At 49.8% G+C, this 24,534-nt stretch overlaps 1 protein-coding gene across 4 annotated transcripts in view; it reads left to right on the top strand.

Annotated features, from left to right (window-relative positions):
* The window catches only part of ZFAND3 (zinc finger AN1-type containing 3), a 327,210-nt gene that overhangs the window by 300,422 nt on the left and 2,254 nt on the right, over positions 1–24,534 (top strand). For 2 of the 4 annotated variants that reach the window (XM_044938344.2, XM_025261049.3), the window contains one exon: positions 913–1,080. In XM_044938344.2, coding sequence (XP_044794279.1) covers positions 913–1,080 — 168 coding nt within the window. Of the gene's footprint in view, positions 1–912; positions 1,081–19,422; positions 20,491–23,777; positions 23,880–24,534 lie in introns of those variants that run through there. The other 2 variants (XM_044938343.2, XM_044938345.2) reach the window with 2 other exon arrangements.

Below are 24,534 nucleotides of genomic sequence, written 5' to 3'. Positions count from 1 at the left end.
CACAGATCACTTTGGAACCTTGGCGAGAGGTGTATTGTCAGTATGCCATGACAGTAATTCCAGGCGCGTAGAGCCCCACAAGAGCTGGCTCTTTTTTTGTTTTGAAGGCAAGTTATTTACAGCCTGCCTGTGACATGAACTTCAAACTTCATTTCATTTTACTTTTTAAGGTTATACAAAACAGTTGTTGCACCCTACACCACCAGCCCCCACCTCCTCCGCCATCTCCCACCCACTAATTTGACTCCAGCCCTGGGGTTGTAGTACCAGGCACTGTCTCTGCCCACCCCATGAAGGAGGCCATGGAACAGCTTGCTTGAGAACAGGCAAGGACACTTCTTCCCTCTCAGTAAACTGGAATAGTCTTCAACATTAGAGCCTGATTCTTGTGCATTTAGTTGTGCATAGGAGTAGAAATGTATTTTTACTAGAAAAGATTATGGATCCGCCATGAAAGACTGATTTTAGGAACAGAATTTTGCTAAGTATGGTGATATAAAGAAATAGTAGACATAGTCCCTTCTCTGGTGAATTGTAGTTTACTTGAGGACAAAGATCCCAGAAGAGATAACCAGTACAAGCAGTGAACAGTGAGGACCCAAAGGAGGGGTACAGAGAGAGGGGTCCTGTTTCCAGCTTGAATGGTCTCCTCATCAGCATGGCTGTTTTAAAAAATGACATAGAACTGATGTTTGCTGAGCCACCCCACCCTCCTCGCTCAGGCCTGGCTCATGAGAGGTCAGCTCCGAAGGTGCACGCTTGTGACAGTCAGAACTGGCTCTGGCTCACACAGGTCCGGCGCTTGGACAAGGGCAGTTGCCTGGTCCGCAGCGTGCCTGGCAGGAGATTAGTCCGCTCTGGCTCGCCAGGCCAGGCGCTAACCCTGACGCCCAAATGTGTTGTTTTGTGCAGATTCACAGTCTGAGAATGAGGCTTCACCAGTGAAACGGCCACGACTACTGGAGAACACTGAACGATCCGAGGAGACTAGCCGGTCTAAACAGAAAAGTCGACGTCGGTGCTTCCAGTGCCAAACCAAACTGGAGCTGGTGCAGCAGGAGCTGGGATCGTGCCGCTGCGGTAAGCATCCAGCAGGGGCTGTTAACTTCTGAAAGGCTGAGCTCCTGGCTTCTCCCCCTGAGTACCTCCCTGCAGGCTGTAGGTTTGGAGCTCAGGAAATCGGGAGTAGAGGAGTATTATTTCTAAACACCCCGCGTTTCCTTCAGACATAACAAAACAGGCTAAAGCCTCCACGCCACTCTTACACGTAGCTCATTAGCGTTGTGTTGTCACTGCCCTCGGCTCCTCCCCACTGCATATTCCCGTGGTTCCTTCTCATTGATGACTTATTTGGAAGGTAACCAAACCAGTGAAACTCTGGGATATGTACCATAAAATTCATATATTAATTTTGAATGAGCTTCTTGCTATGTATGATAAATGGATGATTTCTCCCCCATATCCCTTTTAAATTAAAGTTTGACTAGAAAATTGTTTTCCTTGAACCGTAATTCATTGTCAGTTAACCCCTTGAGATAGCATTAAAGTAACCCTTCCTTTGGTGTTATTCAGTATAATACCAACTCTTAGAGTTGCTGCAAAGGGGTGTCCTCGTTAAAAACTTCATGCCTGCCCACAGTGGAGCAAAACTTAGAACAACGTTTCTTCTCCCTCTGACCACATGCATCACGAATTGTGTAGCTGTGTTTAGGCTGACTGCAGTGTTTCTGTATTGTGAAAGTATGGTTTGGGACAGAGCTCTCATCAGGCACGCTGGCTCTGGCCTCTAAGAACCCTGTATCCTTTCTAAAGCTCAGGAGTGAGCTCTAGAAACCTCCTTGTGCCTGGGTGGCCGTAGATCTCCTGTAAGCACTGATGCTGGTACTCAGGACTAGGTGGCTCTCCCGGCAGTCAGTCACTCAAAGCCCTTCATCTTGCGAAGAGATGGTCGTGGCTGCTCCTTGTCCCTCAATTACCTGCCCTCTTGGAATTGAGGAGGACAGGAGGGCGTTCCAGCATCTCATGGAGACAAAGTAGGAACTCCTTTCCTGTCATGACTAGAAATCTGTCGCATACTGTGGTGTGTGGTACTTGGCAATATCAGAAACGTGCTCAGCTGCAGAACAGGGACTGGCGTGTGGAGTCTGGGCGTCACCAGAGAGGTGTGGCACTTTGGCCTGACATTGATTTATCCTATTCAGCGTTTGTGTGCGAGTGTGGGGAGAGAGGCAGGATGAGACGTTGGTGGAGGCCATGGGCAGAATTTTCAGGCCTCGCCTGTTTTCCCTCAATGTGGCGCAGGTGAGCCCAGAACCTTACTCTTAGGTTGTATCTTGATCAGCCACGCCGTAACGTAAAATTCTTGACGAGGTTCTGAAGGAATGCTGTGGTTAGCTGAGGAAACTCTGGGATCTGCTGGCTAACCAGCTTTGCCCACAGTGGTCTGTCTGATCTTTTGTTGTCTGCACATTCTTGCTCTGGTCTTACATGGCCCGTCGCGGGCTTCAGCAGTTCAGTCTGTTACCAGTGTTGTGAGGCTCCCCTGACCGTTTGCCTGTTGCTTTTGTAACACAGGCCTTTGGGGATTCCTAAATTAGAATCATGGGATTTTCCTGTACCTTCATTCTTCTTTACTTCTTGAAAGGAACTGAATCCTGGGTATTAACATGGGATTTGCCCTAGTGGGTCAAGCAGTCGGTCCATCCCGTGAGCCGCCTTGCCTCTGGCAGTGGCCGATACCTCCTCTCCTCCTCAGGTAAGCAGTGAGAATTCACAGATTAGTGCTGAGAGACCCAGAGGTGTTGTTGCCGAGTCTCCCACTTTGTCCTTGAGCTTTGATGCAAACCGCCCATTTCCCAAGGCCTTAAGCACCCAGCTGAAAGTATCTAGAAGTGCACATTGGATGGCTTCATGTGTCCCTGGAGTGAAGCCAGCTGGCCGGTCTGGTGAGCACAGATTCCCCTGCCGCGCTCGCCACCTCTCAGCAGGAGGCTGGCTTCTAAGTAAGTGCCGATCTGTTTGCCACAGACGTGCGTTCTTTTCAGGTGATGTAACACGTGTCCCTTGGCTTGCGCCCCGTTTAGAGGGTCTGCTTATTAGAGATTCGATTTTTCTGCTGGAGACGAAAGCCCTGAGCTTTCTGCAGTCTCTCCAGATGTAGCCTTCCTAGAGAGAGCTGAGCATTCAGTTGGACCCACAGAGAGCATCACACTTACTTGCCCAGAGAAATGACTGAGTCAGCTGCCACACTTGAAAAGACGAAGGACAGTGATGGGAACACATACCTCTAGGACTGTCCCCGACAAGTAGCTTGTGTTCCTCCTCCTGTCTGCTTGGATCTCTCAGGGAAAGGTGAGTTGTGTAGTTACTTCCTTGAGGCTGCAGAGTGCTGGAGACATTGAACTGCCCAGGAAGGTTTTAGAGGAGGGGAAACAGTAATTTACTCCTGAAAGTGAAGACTCGGAAAGGCAGTTTAAACTCAAACAGAACACCTCTCCACTGCAGAAAGCCTTTATATATATATATATTCACAATCTTTTTTTCCATTCCCCTTCCACTCTGTACAGGTTATTAACTGCTGACAAGAAATTCACATCTCATAAATAATGCTTAAGAGCTATTGCTATATAAATTGAATGTGTTATGAATTGTGATGGGCCTTTTTGTAGCATTCGGTGCCTAGAGCAGGAAGAACAGAGGATGTCATTTTCATTAATTTCTAATGAGGTGCCAATTAAAGACAGGGAGGACGCTCCGAAGGGAAGAGTGGCCGAGCTCCCCAGAATCCTCTGCCTGGGGCTGTCATCCAAACACTGCCGGCAAGCCTCCTCTAAAAATTCCATTAAATCACAGTCTCATCAAGAGCACACAGACACATTCAGCTCCCCTTTGATCTTCAAAAGAGCAATTTGTAAGGCGAGTTCTGAGCCTTCTCACATAGGGAACAGCTAGAGGTGATAGGAATTGTTAATTGCCAAGACACTCCATGGTCTTTCAACGAAGAGGTGAATTTTGAAGATGAATTCTCCTCTGCCTTGCTGTGACGAGATAACCTTTAAGTCAACAATACCAAAGTAACACCCTCTTCCTGTGAAATCTTTCTGGGTGCCAATTAGAAAAGGCGTGTGATGTGGCTGGAATGATACCCTGCATCTCAGTGTGTCTTCAGCGCCTTAACTTCTCAAGATGGAAAACAACTGCATAAACATGGATTTATTTGTTTCATTTTCAGCTCAGTAGGCAGATTGATCAGCCCGTTGTCGTTACAGGGGCCTTGTCTCTCCCATTGCCAACTAGAGAGGGTTCTTCGAAAACCTGGCCATCCTCTTCAGATCTGGGCCACATCACAGCCACGTGACTGCTGTGTGTTCTAAGCAGATCTTGCACGATGCACACCGCATGGTGCTTACATCGCTGTGCATGGCCTCCCAAAGCCGCAGCATTAATTTTTAAATACCAGTCTAAGAGCTTGCAGAAGCTGTTGCCTATTTTCAACTGACAGTGACTTTACCTGTGAGCTGATAGCGCCCTTTGGGACAGCAGAGCTCTTACTAACCTCTTGAGTAATCTTGACTTCCTTTACTGCTTTCAAAATAAATTTTATTTTCACTTTAGAAACTCAAAGAGTGATGCTTTAGCTGGGACCTTTAGTTTATCGACTTCAAGTGCCTCAGTGGTCATTTCTGCCTTTTCACTGTCAGGCTAAATTCAGCAAGTATTTATTGAGGTATGATTTTGTATAAAGCATTTCCTAGGTTTTGTGATGGCTATAGAAGCCAGAACACAGAGTGTAGGAGCTCATAGTTTAGGCCAGTGATTTCAGAGTGGGTATCAGAATCGCACAGCCCGCGGGGCCAGCGCTCCTGCCTCGGCGGGCCCGTGCCTGTCTGCCAGGCCCCAGGTGACGCTGGTGCAGCTGCTCTGAGGGTCCTGCTCTGGGCACTTCTCACTCTGGGAAGCCTCTGAAATGTAGACTGGCTGGGCCTCACACTGAACATCAAATCAGAAAGAGTAACCGGGTATTGCTTTTTAACTTTTCGAAAGTTGAAAGCTCTTTCCTAGACTCTTTGAGAGCGAGTTGAAAACACTGTAGCCCTTTATCCCTGTAAACTCCAGTGAGTGTTTCCTCAGGATAATTATTCTGTATAACCATAGCACAGTTACCAGCTTTAGCAAACGGACACTGACACTTCTATCAGGTCTATTGTCCATATTCTAGCTTTGCTAGCTGATCCTGTAATGCACTTTGTAACAGGCTTTTCCGCCCTCTACTATGGAATCCAGTCCATGGTCAAGCAGTGCATTTAGGTGTCACATCTCTTGAAGACTCTTAAGTTGTTTTCATTGCCTTTCTTTGTGTTTAGTGATCACTGGCATTTTTAAAGACTACATTTCTCTACCCCCTTCTCCTTACCCTTCCCACCCCCTCATTTTTTTTTTTAAATAGAGCACTCCTCATTTGGGGTTCATCTGATGTTTCTTCATGGTTAGATTCAGATTACATATTGCTAGCCAGAATACTATGTGGATGATGATATATTCCCCTCAGGGTTCTACACTGAGAGATGTGATAGTCACTCAGTTGTGTCTGACTCTTTGCAACCCATGGAATGTAGCCCGCCAGGCTGCTCTGTCCATGGAATTCTCCAGGCAGGAATACTGGACTGCGTAGCTATGTCCTCCTCTAGGGGATCATCCTGACCCAGGGACTGAACCCGGGTCTCCTGCATTGCAGGCAGATTCTTTACCACCTGAGACACCAGCAAAGCCCCTACATTGGGAGGCACGGATATTTATCTGCCTCTCATTATTGATACATTAATGTTGATTCATTCACCCTGTCTGGGTGTTGTCTGATGTCTCTAAAAATAGTGTGGTTTTGCCATTCTAACTAGTTAAGCATCTGTGGGAAACCCTTTGACTATACAAATGTCCTAATCCTCATCAAAACTGTCTCCTAGATTTAGCATCCACTGATGCTTCTTGCCTGAACCCATCCAGGCAAGGTTGCGATGGTTGTGCAAGGATGCTCTTCTGACTCCAGTCCTCAGCATTCAGCATTTGCATCCTCCTCCCGTACTTATCTCTTGTTGATATGAATTCATGGGCTTTTATATTTTTTCAGTGGTTTATAATTCACTGCTGTACTTAATTATTTTGTTGCTCAAATTGTCTCAGATTTGGCCAGTGAAATTCCTTTGAGCTGAATTCCATGTTTTTGTGACATGCCTCCATTTTTTTGAAAAGTATTTTCCTACTCTCTGGCACAACTTGATGTGTTCTGGGTGATCTTGTACTTAACCTTTGCCTTGTCCCGGAATCAGCTAGTTTCCCAAGGATCCTCAAGGTGATTTAAATATACATTCAAAGTAGGAAATTTGCTGGTCCCAAGTGCAAGGCAGTGACATGCATGAAATAACCGGCATCCAGGGCAGCCTGCCATGAGTTTTAATCATGGTGCATGCCATATGTTACAGGGATCTGGGGAGGGAGAGGTTAATTCCAACTGGCAGACTCTGGACAGGATTCCACAGTAGGGGCATAAGAGGAAGGGTGGGACTAAGAAGCGCAGAAAGAGGGACTGTGTGGACCAAGCTGGGTGGTGGTCTGCAGGTGACCTCTGTGGGGCCTGCTGGAGCTTTGGGGTTGAGTGAGGAGAGACTGCTCAAAAGAGAGGGAAGAGATTCCAGATTCCAGTCTGGAGAGTGCAGACATCGGTTTGCAGTGAAAATCAGTGGTTTTGAATGTGGGCAACACTGTCTAATTTTTTTTTTTTTCAATTAAGCACACAGGAAAGCCCAAGGGGCTATTGAGTTCTTTTAGAGGAATGATCTAGGGAAGATGTGAACTGGTGCACACAGTGGAAAGGAATGTGCTCGCAGCACAGCCGTCCCCATCCTGGCGGGTACGGCCTGCACGCTGAACATTGGTGGCATCCTCAGGTCTGGGCTGGGGTGAGAAGCTGCCGCAATTGATTACGGAGCCTGTAGGTGACCTGCGTCACCAGCACCGCAAACCACCACAAGTAAGCCCACACTTAGGCCTTTATTTTAACTCTCAAGTGTGATTTAGAATCGTCAGGACGTTTGGCATCCTGTCCTGTGTCTCAAAAGAATCTAAGGCAGTGTGTTCTTATAAAAGGCCTTATTCTATGGACAGAGTTCTAGATGGGGTCTGTCAGAAAGCCTGTCCGGGGAAACTGGATAGGTGTTGGTTTGGCTGGTTAGGTGGTATTGTTACTGCCGCCCAGTGTCGAGTACACACTCTGTGTGGCACATAGAGAGTGCGGTGACCAAGATCCCAGCCCTGTAGGGGCTCCTGTTTTTTATCCCCAGTCTGGCGGTGGAAGGCTGAAGTTGTCCCAGCGGTTCTGGGGCAGCAGCTGGGTGTGTGTTTACCTTATGGTTCAAGGGAAGGAGGTGCTGCCCACCCTCCCAAAGCAGAAGCAGCAGTAATGACTAATGACGACAGAAAACTGTTGATGGAGCCTACGGTAGGCATGAGAGCGAAAAGGAGCTGGAGACTTTGAGGCAAATTCTAATAAAAGTTTCTCCCTTTGCTACTCTCTTCCTTTTACTCTCACTATCCTTTTACTTAAGCAAGAGTGTGCTTGTCCATATTCCCCATTTAATCTTTCATGTATAAGAGTTCTGGTCTAAAACCAAACAGATTAGTCCCTCTGCTGCTCTTGTAAATTGCAAGTTGAGGTGTTAGAGCAAAACAAATCAAACCTTGACTGAACACCAGCTCCATATATTTAGCCCGTTAGTTTGCTGTGTCCCAGAGACCCAGCGCACCATATGTCCTTTAACAAGACGAGAGAGAGTGGAGACACGAAGAGCCCCTCCCCCACAAAGGAGCATCAGAGAGCAGGTTCTAAACTGCAGAGTGCGCGGCTCACATTTACTGAAGCCTGTGTCAGTTCCCCACTGACAGGTGCACCAGCGGACCGTGGGCCCTGAAGTGAACATTTCCCATCTGGTTAGCAAATTTGCAGCTATCTCTGTAGTTCAGTCGTAGCAATAGCAACACAATAATAATTTTATAAAGCTATTTGATAAAATTACCCTGTTTATAATATTTCTTTATGGAGAGGGAAAAAATGGCTTTATTGCAAAACTAAAGTAAAATTTTAAAATTCTACGAGTAAATCATTTCAGTTAGTTCTTTGCCCAGTAAGGTGTGTGTGTTTTATAGATTTTTTGACATATAATTTATAAATCATAAAATTCACCTGTTTTAAAGTTCAGTGAGTTTTAGTAACTAAGTTGTACAGCCCTCACCAAGTTCAGAATTTAGAATACTTCCGTTACCCTCTGGAGTTCCCATGTGCCCCATTTTCAGTCAGCTCCTACACCACCCCAGTTGCGTTAACCACTGATCTGCCTCTGTTGGTATAATTTTGCCTTTTTAGAATTTCAGCATCTGTGGATTCTTGCAATGCATATGTACAGTCTTGTGTGTCCACGTAGTATGCTGTTTATGAGATTCATCCATATTGTTACACATCAGTAGTTCATTCCTCTTTGATGTTGAGTATTATTTCATTGTATCAGTAATACCATATTTGTTTATCCATTTGCCATTTGCCATACATTTGGGATGTTGCCAGTTGGGGATATTATGAGTAGAGCTGCTGTCAGTATTCACTCAGAAGGCTTTGTGTGGGCATATGTTTTAGTTTCTTGGGCAAATACATGAAGGTGGAATTGCCAGGTTGAAAGGTCATTAACATTTTAAAAGAAAATCCCATCAACAGTGTATTAAGGTTCCAGTTCTCCATAATTTGCCAGCATTTAATCTTGTCATTCTTTTTAACTTTAGCTACTCTAATGGTTGTGTGGTACCATCCCTCTCTTGTATGTTAATTTTCATTTCTCTAGTGACATGATGTTAAGCATTCTTTTCAGATGCCTTTTGGCTACTCATGTATCTTGTTTTCTCAAGAGTCTGTTTATACTTCAGATATCTTGCCCATTTGGAAAGGTTTACAGAATTACCATTTTAACAGTGTTCTAACCCATGAAGTATTTTAGTTTGTTGATGCTGTTGTAAATAGATATTTTTATTTTTAGATTGTTCTTTGCTGCCACTTAGAAATGCAGCCAGCTTGTGTATATGATCTTTTATCTTGCAGCCTTAGTGAGTTCACTTATTAGTTCTAAAAGTGAAAGTGGAAGTGGCTCAGTTGTGTCCAACTCTTAGTGACCCCATGAACTATATACAGTCCATAGAATTCACCAGGCCAGAAACTGGAGTGGGTAGCTGTTCCCCTCTTCAGGGGATCTTCCCAATCCAGGGATCGAACCCAGGTCTCCCACATTGCAGGTGGATTCTTTACCAGCTGAGACCACTAGGGAAGCCCAAGAATACTGTAGTGGATAGCCCATCCCTTCTCCAGCAGATCTTCCCAACCCAGGAATCGAACCAGGGTCTCCTGAATTGCAGGTGGATTCTTTACCATCTGATCTACCAGGAAACCCAGAGTGAAAGTGTTAGTCCCTCAGTCGTTTCCAATTCTTTGTGACCCCATGAACTATAGCCTGCCAGGCTTCTCTGTCCGTGGAATTCTCCAGGCAAGAATATTGGAGTGGGTTGCCATTTTTTCCTCCAGGGGATCTTCCCCAACCCAGGGATTGAATCTGGGTCTCCTGTATAAGAGGCAGATTCTTTACCGTCTGAGCCACCAGGGAAGCCCTTTCCAATCTGTATGCCTGTAGCTTCTTTTCTTGTGTTACTGCACTGGCTAGAATGAGCCTCCTTGCCATTTCTTTGATCTCATGTGGAAAACATTCAGTTTTGTTTGTTTTTACCATTCATGTATGGTTTGGCTGTAGATTTTTCATAGCTGGCCTGACAAAGTTTAAGTTGTTTCTTGTGGAATACATTTTAGGAAACCACAGGAAATGTTCAAATACATTTTCCCCAGACAATTGATCTAGTCCTGGTGAGCTTCCATGTGGCCTAACAAAGGTGTGTTTTAAAGAGTTTTTCTGTCCTGTGCTTAACAGTTGAAACACATGCTCTTAACGTGTCTGTCTAGCTGTAGTGGGGAAACCTGTGACCTGAGGTCACTCCTCTTTTCTGAAGGCCAAAATCATAGCAGACACCCAAGATACTGTTCTGGGTTATTCTCACTTGAGGTAATGAAAGCAAGGCACACTGAGCAGTGCTTTGAAATGCTTTGTTTGAATTAAATGCTTTTACCTCAATACAAAATCACACACACAGATTGTGGGTAATAGGTAATAGGATCACATAGCACCAGGATTAGAGGGGGCCTTAGCGATCATTCATCAGTCCAGCCTCCCCGCCCTTGGGTAGAGGAGGAAACTAAGGCCAGAGAGATGGCCACAGCCTCATATCACACCTGTGTGCTTACGCGGGCTTTGATCTGAGACTCAAGGGTGCTGAGGAGTTTCTGACCGAAAGACTGCTCACCACTCCCTGCCTCCAGCACGGCTTTCAGCCCCCACTGAATGCAGCTTCTCATTTCGTATCCTTGCCTCTACCCTGGTGGACTTCTGTTCTTATCTCCTCTGAAGTACCCAGAAGATTTCTTGGCCTTTCTTTCCCCCAAATTAATACACATTATTTTCTTAACTTCTTAGTTCAGACTCCAGAACCTGGTTCAGGACTTGGGACTCTGATATGGATCATTTGCAGCAAAATGTCACCAAATTAGAGTAGTTGTGGTAAAAAATAGTATTTAGTCAAAATAATAGGATTAAAATATTATTTCTTTCAAAATAATAACAAATTGCTCACAAAATATTGGTGAAGAAATGTCCTTTTTAAATGTCTTTTATGTGTGTAGTTATAACAAACTTGTGCTCAGTACATTGCACGTAGATAATCTGTGGCTACTAAGCACCCTCTGTCTTCCTCCTCGTCTCTCTGACTCCCTCCGGAGTAGAACTTCCTAAGAAGCGCGGGCCTGAGACCAGCACTGCGGAGTGCCTGAGTAGCTGAGGGCACTTCTTCAGAAAGCACAAGTGCAGCTGCCCAGGTAGTTCTAACAGACCCCAAGGTTTCACACACTACCTACATGCTTCATAGCTTGTTTTTATAGGAATGCAAAGATAATTTAAGAGAAAAGAGAGTTACTAGAAATTTCCAGTGAGGTCATCCACATCAGAGGTTTTATATCAGATCTAGGCAACTCCCTTCTCTCGCACTTGGAGGTTTGCGTCTTCTTTGTGTGTGCCACACGCCCTCCTCCGCTGCTCTCCACTCTCCTGTAGACCCTAAGCTCCCCAGAGGCCAGCGCCACGTGCTGCTCTGGCTCGCACAACCCTGGCTAATGTGGCCTGGGTGGGCACCCCACCAGTATTGGCTGATAATATGCAAGAACAAGTCAGAAGTCTGAGAAGCGTGGCGCTCTGGCGAACCCCCGGGCTCTCTTTAGGGGAAAAGTCCTTTTGTGGTTGTGTGTGAAGGCAGGCCTGAGCAGGTGCACAGGAGAACGGGCTGGTCTCCATGGAGACTCTTGATGCCAGCGTACATGTAAAACCCGAGCTTTTCCCAAGGGAATAACTGGCTTAAAGAGTAAGGTTTAGATAGAAAACCTTAGCATTATTTATTTTTACATACCTCTGTCTGCCTTGAATTTTTATTGGTAGAGGGGGAGAATCAGTCAAGACATACATGCTGTCAGAGGAGCATTGCTTGCTTGGTCTAATTAAAATTATGTGATACGCTTTTGGCTTAGTTAAATACTCTACTTTACAGATGGGTGTATTTGCCTAAATAAAACCTGTGATTCATTTGCAGATGGACAAGATGGGCTCTTTGGAGGTCACAGAGACAGGCAGGTCACAGACCTACTGTGTGTAACCACACCAGTCTCCCATTGCTGCCTATCAACCCCATCACTCTCTTAGAGTCCAAGCACTGAAATGACCTAGAAGTTACTCATCTGGTGCCTGTCCAGCTTCCTGACCCAACACTGCAGAAATGGCATCAGCAGGGCCCTGGCAGGTAGTCCAGCCCCTGTGTAGGTCCAGCCTGGAGGGGTGAGGCCTGTCTTATTGCCAGGCAGCTTAGACTGACTAGGTGCTTCCTCCACTGCACTAACAAACACTGCCCTCTCTGTATAACATGCCCTTCTTCCTCGGCTCTCTGCCCTCTGGACAGACCTGTCACAAATCACCTTCCTCTCCTGCAAGCCATCTCCTCACAGTAGCTTTGGCTTCCCAGCACCCCCGGTCCTCCAGGCCCAAGTCCATGTATGGGGCCTGGAGAACAGTGTGGGGGCGCAGAGGCGAGGCGGGGCAGGATGGCCAGGCTGGGCTCAGGGCTCGTCTCCACGGTTTGCTTCATCAGGGGCCCTCACAAAATCTGGATGTCTCTGTGACGAAACCTTTCCCCTGCTGATCTCCTCGTGGGGCCACTCAGAAGCCGTCTGTGGGGCCCACGGTTAGCCCCGTTGCTGGAGTTCTCAGAGCACGCTCGGGCCGTCTGTCTGCCCTTCCTCCACACCGTGAGCCCTGGAGGACAGGCTGATGCTGTGTTCTTCGGCCGCTCGTGGCCCTGCCATAGCACCTGGTGTGTGGTGCTGCCTCGGTGAGCGGATGGGTGAGCCCTGTACCACTGCAGTTGTGACCCTCTGGGTGCAGGAAAAGCAGCTTTATCGAGCACCTACTTTGCACTAGATGCCTGAAACCATGTTATAGTGTGTAGCCCTTAGCATGGGTGGACAGATGGTCCATTTTACAGAGGTGGAAAACTCAAGCTTTGAAGTCAAGTAACTCAGAAATATTAAGGAAGCAGCTGGCACAGAACCCAGGTCTGTTGAGCTCCCACCACTTTCTCGTGTTCCCACCCTGGACCATGGCTGCCCTGGACAGTGAGTGTGTGACTGCAGGGTGCCTTGTCCCTCTTCCCAGCCGTGTGGGTCTTGGCTGCTCCTTGAGCTCTTCCCCATCTCAGTGATGCAGTTCAGTGACCGGTGACAGTTTATGTAGCCTTCTGAATGGGTTCCATTGTCCCATGTGCCCCTTGTCACTCCACTGGGATATGATGCTTCTGGAGGACAGGCCATGGCATTGCCACCTCTGTGTCCCCCGCTGCGCCTGGGTAATGTGAGACACAGCAGCACTTAATTCTTACTGACGTGTTCATTCCATTTTCTCCTGAGTGCTAATTCATGTCCTTGTTTTCCTTGAAAATACCTCCTCCAGGACACCTTAGCCAGTGACCTCTCCTCAGTGCCCCCGATTTATTACACGGAGCTGGAGCGTATTGATTTTATTTGCAGTTGATTTCTTGCTTTGCTTCTTGTGTCCTTCAGCATTTTCCTCTCTGTGCATCTTTAGCTGTCTTTAAAGGCAGGAACTAGTGACTTTTTTTTCTTCTTCTCTTCCACCCAGCCCCTAGAATAGAGCTCTGTAAACAGTGCACAGATGACCAATAAATACTCTTGACTCCTTGAGCCTGGTAGCTCCTTTCCCTTCCTGGACTGACAGCCCAACACTGGAGTTTGAATCCTTTATTTATTAGATGAGATTTCTATAGCACCTTTCCTCTGAAGAGATCAATATCAATGAAGTTGGTTTCTGCTTCTGGAAAGTGCTTTTACCTAAGCAGACCAAGGTTCTGATATGATCACGTGAGAGTCCTTACACCTCGACTCTCGGGCCCTGGAGGGGCAGGCTTCAGGCAGAGCCTTGCCGCTTGCTTCAAGTTCGGCTGCCTGTTGCGGAGCCCGATAAGACCGTGACCAGACAGCAACACGGGCTCTGCAGCGTCACTGGACGAGAACGTGCATTCGGGGAGTGAGGCGTTTTTGGAAGACTGATGTGAGAAGGCTGCCCTAACCAGAGCCCCAGGTGCCGTGGTGGTGGGTCGCTGGCTCTCATTCATTGTCTGGTGTTACCCAAACACTTCAGCCTTTGAGACTCCAAGTCACGCCACCAGGGAGCTGGGTCCTGGGGACAGAGCCGCGAAGGGCCTGAGACCCAGAGACTCAAGTGCCGGTGAGGCAAGGAGGAAGTGCTGGGAGCTGGCTGGAGACACGCTGTCACACTGCACATGTGGGTGGTCAGGGCTGACCGTGAGATCCGGGAGCAGAGTTCAGAGGCCCCAGACTGAAAGGGGAGAGGAGTCTGTCCTGTAAATTATTGAAGTGCCCACAGTAGCTGCATCAGCTGGCTTCTCTAGAAGTTCCCACCTCTCTGTGTCTCCTTGTTGGCCAGACGTCATTCCCATCCCTGCTGGGAGCGAGGCGGAACCCAGTAGGGAATGAAGGCCTCTTCTGCGCTCTGAGAGGGATGGGGGCAGCAATGCAGAGCCCTCCTGGTGTGGAGGCTCAGTCCTCCAGACTTGACCTGCCCTCGAGCTGCCATCCAGAGAACACCCTGTGCTATGGGTCCGGCGTTAAGGCAACCGTGGTTACTGAGGCACAAAGAAGCGGGGAGAGAACAGCATGGAAGGGGCGGGAGCCCCGGCACGGGCTCCTGGGGTGGTGTGCACTTGGGAAGGGCCCCTCCGCTTCCCTCCAGTGGCTTGGAGGGTGCGGTCTTTCTCTGTTGTCACCTGTGGAGTTGCGCTAGGGCTACTCCAACCGTTTAGTGTACTCTCTGCCCCAGAACAGTGCCTGGGACATGGCTGGATGATAAGAAACGCCCCTCTTTGCTTTGGGTACCTCATCCACTGCTGTGCAGGTAATGTGTACATGCAGTGCCTCGTGCACGCCTGGGCGTGGGTGCCTGGCCTGTGGGCACCTCCCCCTGGGGCTGTCTCCCATAGCAGACGGCCAGGCCCACTCCCCTCATTCCAGCAAGTTCTCTGGGGCTGCAGGGAGCTGGGGGGGGGGGGGCGTTTTCATGCACATGTCACATGCTCTTTTCTGGCCAGAGTTTCTACGAAGTATCCGTGAAGATGCTCCTTGTGATGCTGGAAATGGGTTGTTAGACCGAAGGGCGGGAGGTGGTGGGCAGAGGCTGCGGCTGCTGTCCTGTGGGTCGGGGAGGCTTTGTCCAGTGGCGGCCCGCTTGTCCCTCGAGGAGGGGAGCGGGGCTCTTCCGCCCTGGCCCATGAGGACCCCCACCCTGCAGCGGCCAGCCTCTGCTCTGCAGTGGAAGATGGGAGCGCGAGTCAGCACACGATGGAGTTTGTGCGTTCTTGTGAGTAGTACGATTGATGACTTGTGTTCTCTAGAGCTGTGCGCTGCAGTGTTACAGGTTCAGAGGGGGAAAGTTCCAGACGTACAGATAAAGCCCAGCTTTGTGTTAATTCTCCTGCGTCAATTACATTGCTCTTCCCTTGAACTGGATGCTACCCCAGGATTAATTTTCCTCAGAATCTGGAGTAATTGGCCAAAATGCTAGGGTAAAATGAGAAATGTCAGTGGAAACCTACATGGTTATATCTGGTTCTCCGTTGTCTGTGCTCAGCTCGTTTGTGATCATGAGTTAGTTCCAGGAGAGCGTCTAATGCCATCTTGGACGTTTCTGGGTTGCCTCTTAGAGTGAGCTCAGTGAATATAGGCTCATATTAATAATGGCAACAGAGAAGCATAATTAGGAAAGCAAACTTGGTACTGGAGGGAAAAACAGGGAACCCATCAGAAGCTGAGACCAGGCAGTGATCGTCTTGAGAGTGCCTGCTCCAGCTGGTCCCCAGGGGTCCGGGGGCCGGCCGCTCGGCGCTCATGGTCCTTCTCCGGGAGAGGGGCCGAAGGGCACAGGCACCGGGGTTACTGGTTATTCCACCAGTAAAAATGTTCTTTTTACTGCTGGAAGTCCTTTTCTTTGTGTAAAATGTTGACTCAGATTATTTATTCATTCTGCTTGCGAATCTTTATTGAGCTCCCGAGGAACAGAGAACAGAACTGTCACTGGCCCTGCCCTCGTGGTGCTTTCTTCTCTGGGGGAAAGATGCAGTCCGTGAGGGAGCAGGTGAACGAGACCGCTTCTGAGAGGAGCGTGTGCCGAGACGGGCCGGATGTAGAGCCTGCGGGGCTGAGACACAGAAGCTGGGAGAGCCGGCCGTCCGGAGCACTGGGGAAGAGCACCCACCGCCCTGGAGGCCGGAGCCGCTTGGCGTCTGAATCTGAGGATCCGAGCACATGTGTGAAGGGGTTGGGGGCCGGATGGGCCGGGAGGCCTTCGCAGGTGTCAGAATTTTATTCTAAAAGTAGTGGGCAGGCACTGAGGGGTTTACACAGTGAATTTCATGATGGGATTTACGAGTTTAAAACAGCCCTCTGGGACCTGAACACAAACATACGTGTATGCTCAGACTCTCAAGGATGTGTCAGAGCTGGTGGTTGCTTTGCCTCTGTGTTGGTAACTGAGAGAATGGGATGGGAGACTGACTTTTTGCTGAATATCATTTTATACAAACTGAATTTCTGTTATATTCACATATTACCTATTAGAAGAGGAATTAATTAACTAGTGTGAAAAAAGTACATGTCAATTCAATTAGCCTTACAAAAAAAAAAAAAAAAAAGAAATCGGTCTGAGAGTGAGGGAGAAGGCTTGGAGGGCGTGGAGACAGGCGGCGGGCCGCACCGTGGGCGGCTCGGCGGCCACAGGCGGAGGCGGAGGCCTGGCTCCCCGCGCCCCGGGCCTGGGCCTTCTTCCTGGCCGTCTGCGTGCTGCGCTCACTCCTGCCACAGGATGTGGTTTCAGCGTCTTGGTTATTATAAACAGTACTGCTGTGACCATTGGGGTGCGTGAATCTTTTGAAAGTAGTGGAAAACACGATTTGTAACTAATGTTTGAGTAAGCCATGTACTGTTCTAGCCATAGGAGGCATGTCATGTGGTCAGTTATAGAGGCAGCCTTTTTGCTTTCATGAAATCTCGTCAGGAAAACAAGTTAAATGAAAAAAAAAAAAGCTACACAAATGACCCGATAATTGTAACTGTGACTAGTGACTGAAGGAAAGGTCCAGGAGATGAAAGCATATAATAGGTCCCTAGCCTAATCTGAGGCTCCAGGAAGATCTTCCTGAGGAAGAGCCGTTGAAGCCGAGACCTGCAGAATCAAGAACGCAGTGAGGTCCCTTTGTCTTGAACACGGAGTACAGGGGTGAGTGGTGCGAAGAGCGGGAGGCCGCCGGGAGCAGGAGTGCTGAGGCGATTAATGACCGAGGCTAAATGAGAGTGTGCTGCACAGATCGGGGTGTGTGGGCTCACTCTGCCTGCTGGAGGAGGCTGGGCAGTGGCCTGGGCGTGAGGTACTGGTGGTCCTGACCAGGTGGCGGCTGTGTGGATGGGAAGAAGGGAGTGGATTTGGTTTTTAGAAGCAGGATCCACAGCACTTGGTAACTGAAGGTGAACGTTGGGGAGGATGCCGTGATGGCTCCAGGGTCACGTCATAGCCATTGTCTGCGTGGTGGCCCTGTTCTCCTAGGTTGGGGGACACTGAAGGAGGAGGTGTGTGTTCCATTTTGGATATCTTACACTTGAGGTAGCCAAGATAGCAAGGAGTTAATTGGATATGGCGGCATGGAGCTCAGAAGAGTGGTCTGGGCAGAGAGACAGTTCAGAGGGGACAGCATGTGCAGTTAGAATTTAAACCTTGGGAGAGAACAAGGGGTCCAGCACTGAATACTTCTGATATTTAAAGGACAGAAGATGAGGTGCTACCAGAGAAGGAGAAGGGCAACACGGAAAACTGGGCACCACAGAGCCCGTGGGGAGTCGGCTGTTCAGATCTGTCAGAACCAACTAGGGCCCTTGGGATTGAGAAATATTCAGGTTCCGTTCGTGCGGTTCTTTAATACCCAGACTGGAACTATTCGGTGAAGGAGCTGGGTATGAGGTCAGCTCTTCCCCCACATCTAGACAGGAAGTCTTCCAAATCCTGGAGTGGGCTGTCCATTCGGTGGAAGTTTCTAAGTATAGTTTATACTTAGACTTCAAATTTGAGCTCATGTCTTCAGCTAAAACATTTCTCTGCCACAGAGTAAGCCTCTTTCCCTCCAGGAGAGGTGTGTTTAACCAACTTTAGCTCGCTTCTCTGGCCGCCTTCTCTCCACCCCGCCCTCCTGCCACACACATGCGCACAGCAGTACACAGCAGATGTTGTGGGGCCTGTGACCTTAAAGCCCAAATTTGTGAAAATAGAGAGAGCGTGCTTGTACCCTTGAGGCCCTCAGAATGACCTGTTTGCGTTGTGTGGTGACAACAAGCACGAGACTCCCTTCGAGAAGCACAGGACGGGTGCGGCGGCGCGGGCGCAGCAGAGGTGAAGCGGCGTGTTTGCAGCGTCGCCAGCCCATTCCTTTCTCACTCATCCTTTCTCACCAGCTCCCAGCCCGGCAGTCTCGGGAAATAGACATGGGCTTTTCAGCACGCAGTCAGTACATGACCAAACTTGGAAACACACATGCTCTGCCTCTGCTTCGGAGAGAGGCTTGCAGACTTCCCAGCCATTCCTGGGAGAAGCCTTCACAGGAGCAAAGAAGCTGTTCCCTGCTGTCCTTGGAGAGTTTGCGCGTCCCTTCCATGGGCCCTAGGCACTAACTGCTTTCCATGGAGAGTTTGCGCGTCCCTTCCATGGGCCCTAGGCACTGACTGCTTTCCATGGAGAGTTTGCGCGTCCCTTCCATGGGCCTAGGCACTGACTGCTTTCCAGGCTGCCCTGTGTAGTCGTCATATATTTAAATCAGGTTTTTCTAAAATTTGCATATCTTCAACAGAAATCTTTATTGAGCTTGTCAGCTTATGGCAGCACATTTATAGTATGCAGAGGGGTTTGTGCAGAGGGACAGAGGAGACGTGTGCATCGCACACTCACAGGAAGATTTCCTTGTTGTCTCTCCTTTGTCATAGGAGACAGGAGCAGAGTGTAGACTGAGCGGCAGAGGAGGTGACAGGATGAGCAAGCCTTGCAGGCGGGGGCAGAGCGGGGGGGCCCAGCCGTGAAGCCCGACGAGTGAGCGGGTCTTCCTCGAGTCAGGCTTCAGCTGCTCTGGCCCTTGATGGCTGTAACAGCCCCATTTATCGGAGCCACACCTGCGGTCTGAAAGGCTAGATGGCTCAGCAGCAGCCACATGGCCGTGCAGCTGGAACGGAATCCAGCATTTGGGCTCCAGTGCTCAGGCTCCTTACTGGATTCTTCAGAAAGATAACTTGAGCTTCCCATAAGGGACCTGCCATAGCAAGGGGGCACTAACTGGAGGGTCTGTCGTATTTGTCCTCCCCCTTGACCCCAGCCTGTGGACTGGAAGGACGGCAGAGAAAAAGGGGTGGGCTTTCCTCGCTTGCTCCAGCGCTGTTCTGGAGAGGCACGCAGCATCTGCAGTCTCATGTCCCCTGACGGCCCTGCCACTCAGATGCCCTGTGACTTGGATGGACTGGCTCTTGCCAGCGTAGCCTTCAGGGAGGCCTGGCAGCTGGATTGCCCACTTTGCCCTCGGCCACTCTTGGGTAGGACAGGTTCAACCCTTCTGTTGTCTCTGCTGCAGGTTTGGAGTTGGTTTTCTAGGAGCCCTCTGTTTGAGAAGGTCAACTCTACGGACAGCAGACTGTTGAAGGAGAAAGCGAACCAGTCAGGAGCCTGGGAGAGAAGGATGAGGTCTCCTCTGGAAAGCAGTTCCTCACAACTTTCCTGAGGCCCCCCAGGGTGGGGGCTGGAGGGGGGCGGGGGAGCTGGCCAGGAGTGCTGGCATCTTCTAGGGTTTTTGGATTTTGAAAACTGCTCTGGGTTCTAAGAGGGTAATGCTACGTGTTTTCAGCTACTGAAATAAAATGATATTTGAAAGAGCAAGTCATTATTCCTGTGGCATAAACTGCCTTGAGCCATTTTCTTAGTTTTTAATTATATGCTCCTCTCTAGATAACACAGCCTGGTTGTGATGTGAGCCTGCCGCCAGCCCCCTTCTCCTCCTGCTCCAGGGGGTTAAAGAGCTCACAGAGGGAAGTTGGGGTTGAGGGGGGTGGCTCTCACAGGTCCAAGCTGAAGGCAAGGGTTCCTTCCTGGGGCAGGTGCCCAGCCCCAGGTCTGGCCCACCTTCTCTCCCACACACACACCGTTGAAAAATAGGCAGAAATGAGAGGTGGAAGACCTGTTCCCTGGGTGTCGGGTGATGGAAGTTGTTCCTAGAAGTGGACGGGAATTCCCCATGGAGGAAAGAGGTCAGAGCTTTTTGCAGGAATGAGGCTTGAAGGTTTGAAGAGATGACGATAAAGGAGACCAGGGTGGTGGGTTGTTTGTAGCTGTGCACACCGTGTCGGGAGCTCCATCACGCTGGGCTCTGACACGCGTCTCTCAGGGCCTGCGCCCCGGCTCTGCGCAGGCTCGTGTACCTTGGCTTTCTGTCACACTGCTTTGTGTTGTAGCATTTAGCTTGTATTTAACTTGATATTTTAATTGATTTGGAGGAAAACAAACAATTGTGTCTGTTTGAGAGCTGTCTTGGTATTGTTTACTGGTTTTCATTAAATTGGTGAGTGCTTTGCTTGTGTGCTAAGTCGCTTCAGTTGTGTCCGACTTTTTGTGACCCTGCGGACTTGTAGCCTGCCAGGCTCCTCTGTCCGTGGGATTGTCCAGGCAGGAATACTGGAGTGGGTTGCCGTGCCCTCCAGGGGATCTTCCCGACCCAGGGGTCGAACCCACATTTCTTATATCTCCTGCTTTGGCAGGCAGGTTCTTTACTGGTAGCGCCACCTGGGAAGCCTGGTGAGTACATTGGGCTCTTGTGAATTGCAGGTTCTCCTTGCCCTTGGAAAACAGACGAACTGATGCCCACTTGGTGATTCACAGTGGCTTTGGTTCCAGCCCCCTGGGTGGCTGACTGTGCATCCACCCATTATCTCCTCAGCCCCGCCGAGCTCTGTGTCAGCCTCTCAGGGAGCAGGGGTCCAGCTCTGTTTCTTGGCGTGTGATTGCTCTTCCCTCCACTGTGCGAAACCAGTGATGGAGGAGAGTGTGAAGCAGGCGCATCCGTTCCCGAAACACCTGCATCTGCTTTGCCTGTACTGTGGGCCTGATAAAATGCATTAAGCTCCTGTAATGCGTTTTTGTGCCTCAGATTCTGCCTTGGGCACTGGGTCAGTGGAGGCGGTGTAATCCAGCGATCACTGCTGGTGGGAGTGTGAGTGGCTAATGTTTTCCAGCAAGCGTTCCTATAGCCACCTGCTGTTCCCAGCGCGCACTTTCAAATGAGCTCTGAGGTCAGTTAGCCGTCCTGCATTTTAAGAAACTTCTGTGTTGTTGGAAAAGTGTGATTCTTTATAACGAGCTTGCCCAGTCATTTCAGACGTGAGTCAGGCATAATTGTTGTTTACATTGAAATAGACAATTGAGAGAGCAAATGGTCCTTACGGACGAGCTGAGATTTGGAGGGTCCGTTACCAAGGCGTCTCGGAGAGCTTTGGGAGGTCTGGGGTGGGCCGTGTTTGCTGTCTGAATAACAGGTGTCTGATTGTCCTCCTGCCGGGACACGCCTGCCTGGGGCTCGTCGCTGGTGGGAGGCATGCAGGGACGGGTGTGTCTGCAGACAGCTCGCTCACACAGCACCACCCGGGGCTGCACCCCGAGACGCCTCCACAGCGCCGCGCTCCCCTGGGCTTGTCAGTGTTCTTAGGATCTGCTGGAACCTCTGACATTCTGAAATCCAAATGAGCAAGAAAGTGTGAAACGTTTCTTGTGAGTGGGGTGAAAACACGGAAGCACTGGAGCCGAGGCCCACCCTGGTCTGAGGCCTCCCTAACATGGCCGTCTTGGGAGAGCCCCCAAGTGGGGGAAGTTTGTCAGAAAACAAATGTTTAATTACAGTCCCTAAGTATCCAGACCTGTGCAGTTTCGCCAGCTTTATTATCTTTTTTAATATTTACTCAGCTGCGCCTTGTCTCCCGTTGTGGCACGCGGGATCTTTGATCGTCACTGAGGCACGCACCCTTAGCTGTGGCGTGTGGCGTCTGGTTCCCTGACCGGGGATCGAACCTGGGCTGCCTGCACTGGGCGCACAGAGTCTTAACCACTGGACCACTGGGGAAGTCCGACTCCAGCTTTAAGTGGGGGTTTTTACTCCAAGATAAAGTCAATAAGCAATATTTCTGTCTGGCAGGGATTGAATAAAAATGTCAGGGGCTCAGACTTGGTGAATTTTGGCATCGCTTTATCTCCTTTAGGAAATCCCATGGAAGAAAAAGACAGTTCTAACCCCCCGCTCAGTTCCTGAGGTTCAGAGGGAAGAGAGGCTGGGGGTCCCGGCCTCAGCCAAGGGTGGGGGCTGTGCCGCCTGCAGGTGGGAGGCTGGCTCAGCCCTTGGTCCTCCAGCTCCTCCACCCACCGTCCCCCCAACAGCAGGGACGGGGCGGGGTGGGGGGAGGACTGGCTGGCGGAGGGGACGTGCAGGGAGGCGGGGCGGGGAGGACTGGCCGACAGGTCCGCAGCCTGGCTCAGGCCCTCGCCCTGCTGCCAGCAGTGCTCAGGGAGACCTGTCTGCTCGGCCCTGGCTGTTCTCCTGGGCAGGTACTGTCACTGATTTTGTAAACAAGTGAGTGAAGCAGGAAATACTGTTACAACTGCCATAGCACTTCTGGTCAGTCAGGTGTTGGTTTTGTATCATCTTTGCTTAATGGTGGCATCTGTCAAAACTGTTTCAGTCCTGGTGGGTGGTCTCACAACACACACCCGTCTCTCTGGGAGCAGAGGTGAGATTTAGCTGTGGATGAAGGGGTCTGAGTGGAATGGATGACTTTCGGATGTTGGCTTTAAAAGCTGAAGTTTGGTTCCCACCGGATGAGCACTTTTAGAAACCTGCATGTCAGACCTGTGTGAGTCCTGGAAGAACGCACCTCAGGTCCACTTTCTGCAGCTGGAGGCACCTTCGCGTTTATGCGGCACTCGATGCACCCGTGTCCACCCACGAGCTGCTTCTCCGTGTGTCCTTCACCCAGGATGGTGTGTGGGTTGTGGGTTGGGGCGTGGGCTGTACTTTCTGCTCTGCCCCGTCTCTTGCTGTGCACGGCCACAGTCCCTTAGGAGGAGCCCATGCCAGTCAGCCGCTGTGGTGACCTGGGCAGGCCTTTTCTTTGTCAAGCCCTGAGGGTGTAGCTGCTGGACCCCTTGCAGGGCAGCTTGGGGTGGGGTGGGAGGTGGGGGCTGGGCTGACTGACCCCACCTGTGTGGGTCTGGCCTCCCCCCTCACCCAGGATGGCCTGCCCGAGCCAGGCAGCATCAAGAGAGGGGCCTGGAGGCGGGGGGCCATGGGACATGGGGCTTAGCTGCTTCTTCACCCTCCCCTTTTCATCAAGGGCTCGTCCCGAGTGCTCTTCAATGCTGGCAAACAAACGCTCACCCAAGTTCTTGAGTGTTTTGTGCAGATTTACTAAGAACAGCTCCGCAGCCCTAACAGAGCTCTTTGGCCTCCTTCTAGGCCAGTATTTCGTGGGAAGCAGTGATCAGGGCTCCCAGGAGCCAGGCAGCTCGTGTGTATGATACGCCGGGGGGAGCAGTTGAGGTTAAACTATGTTTAGCATTATGAACCAATTGTTTTTCAAAAACTTCTACCTTGGCTGTTTTCCTCCCTTTTGGAGGGTTGGCATTCTTCTCATCATATTCTTTACTGCTTATGCCTCCCAAGGACTGTATATAGAGCTATCACAAGCAAAAGAGTAGAGTATTGAAGTTGTTTTTAAAACTACTTGACGCTGAACTGTGGGGCCATAAGGAGCCTATAGATGAAAATATATATGTATGTGAGTGAGAGTGATTAATGATAGGTAATATCAAAGCCCCTTTCGCAGCTGATCAGCTGTGTCCTTTCTGCTTTCTCTCCCCCTGCACGCTCCTTGGCCGACCCTCTCTGGAAAGGCCCCACTTGGTTTTTGATGAATGGAGTGAGGAAGCTTGAGTCTGGCCAACCCAAGACAGAGGCTGTAAACACCCTGGGCTCTGAAACTGCTCCTCACTGAAGTAAGAATAATCTTGTTCCCCAGTAGCCTGATTTTGCATCTTTCCATGTGCCCAGCTTGGTCTCTGGAATTCCATCAGAGAGTAATTGAACATTCATGACACTTGAGTGGAAACAGGTCTGTGGGTACCGAGAAAAGAGGATAAAGATTCAGCCCACCTATCAGTCCCCTGCCCTCTTTCCTGTATCCAACAGTCCACCCCACCCACGGACACTGAAATACACAAGCCCGTTTGGCTGTTGTTGGTAGATGATAACCTACTCAGCATTTGGGAGAAGTTCTAGCATGTATCTTCCACTTGGTGAGCGATCCTGACAGGAGAGGGAATTGAGCTTAATTTATATCATCTACTAACCTCAGTGCAGCACCTTCGGAAGTGAGCCTTCCAGTATTGCCCCCGGACTTCTCCCCAGTGAATGCCATCTAATGTTTTTTTCTTTTTTAACCAGCTCTACTCCCACAATTACCTGTTCAGTAGTTTCTACATTTCAAAAATCAAAGCCAAGTGTCAAGGTGTGCCTGGGAGGTATGCAGAACCTGCACAGAGAAATAAGGTGTTCCTGGCTGAGGAGAATCCCCAGGTGGGGGGAGAATATCCAGGGTTATTGTGGTCGTGGTACCCGGCTTCCTTTTCCAGCAGAACGCGGGCCCTCCGG

The sequence above is a fragment of the Bubalus bubalis genome, chromosome 2 (assembly GCF_019923935.1).
Source record: "Bubalus bubalis isolate 160015118507 breed Murrah chromosome 2, NDDB_SH_1, whole genome shotgun sequence".
In the NCBI taxonomy this organism is placed as follows: Eukaryota; Metazoa; Chordata; class Mammalia; order Artiodactyla; family Bovidae; genus Bubalus; species Bubalus bubalis.
This window is presented reverse-complemented; position numbering and strand designations above follow the sequence as displayed.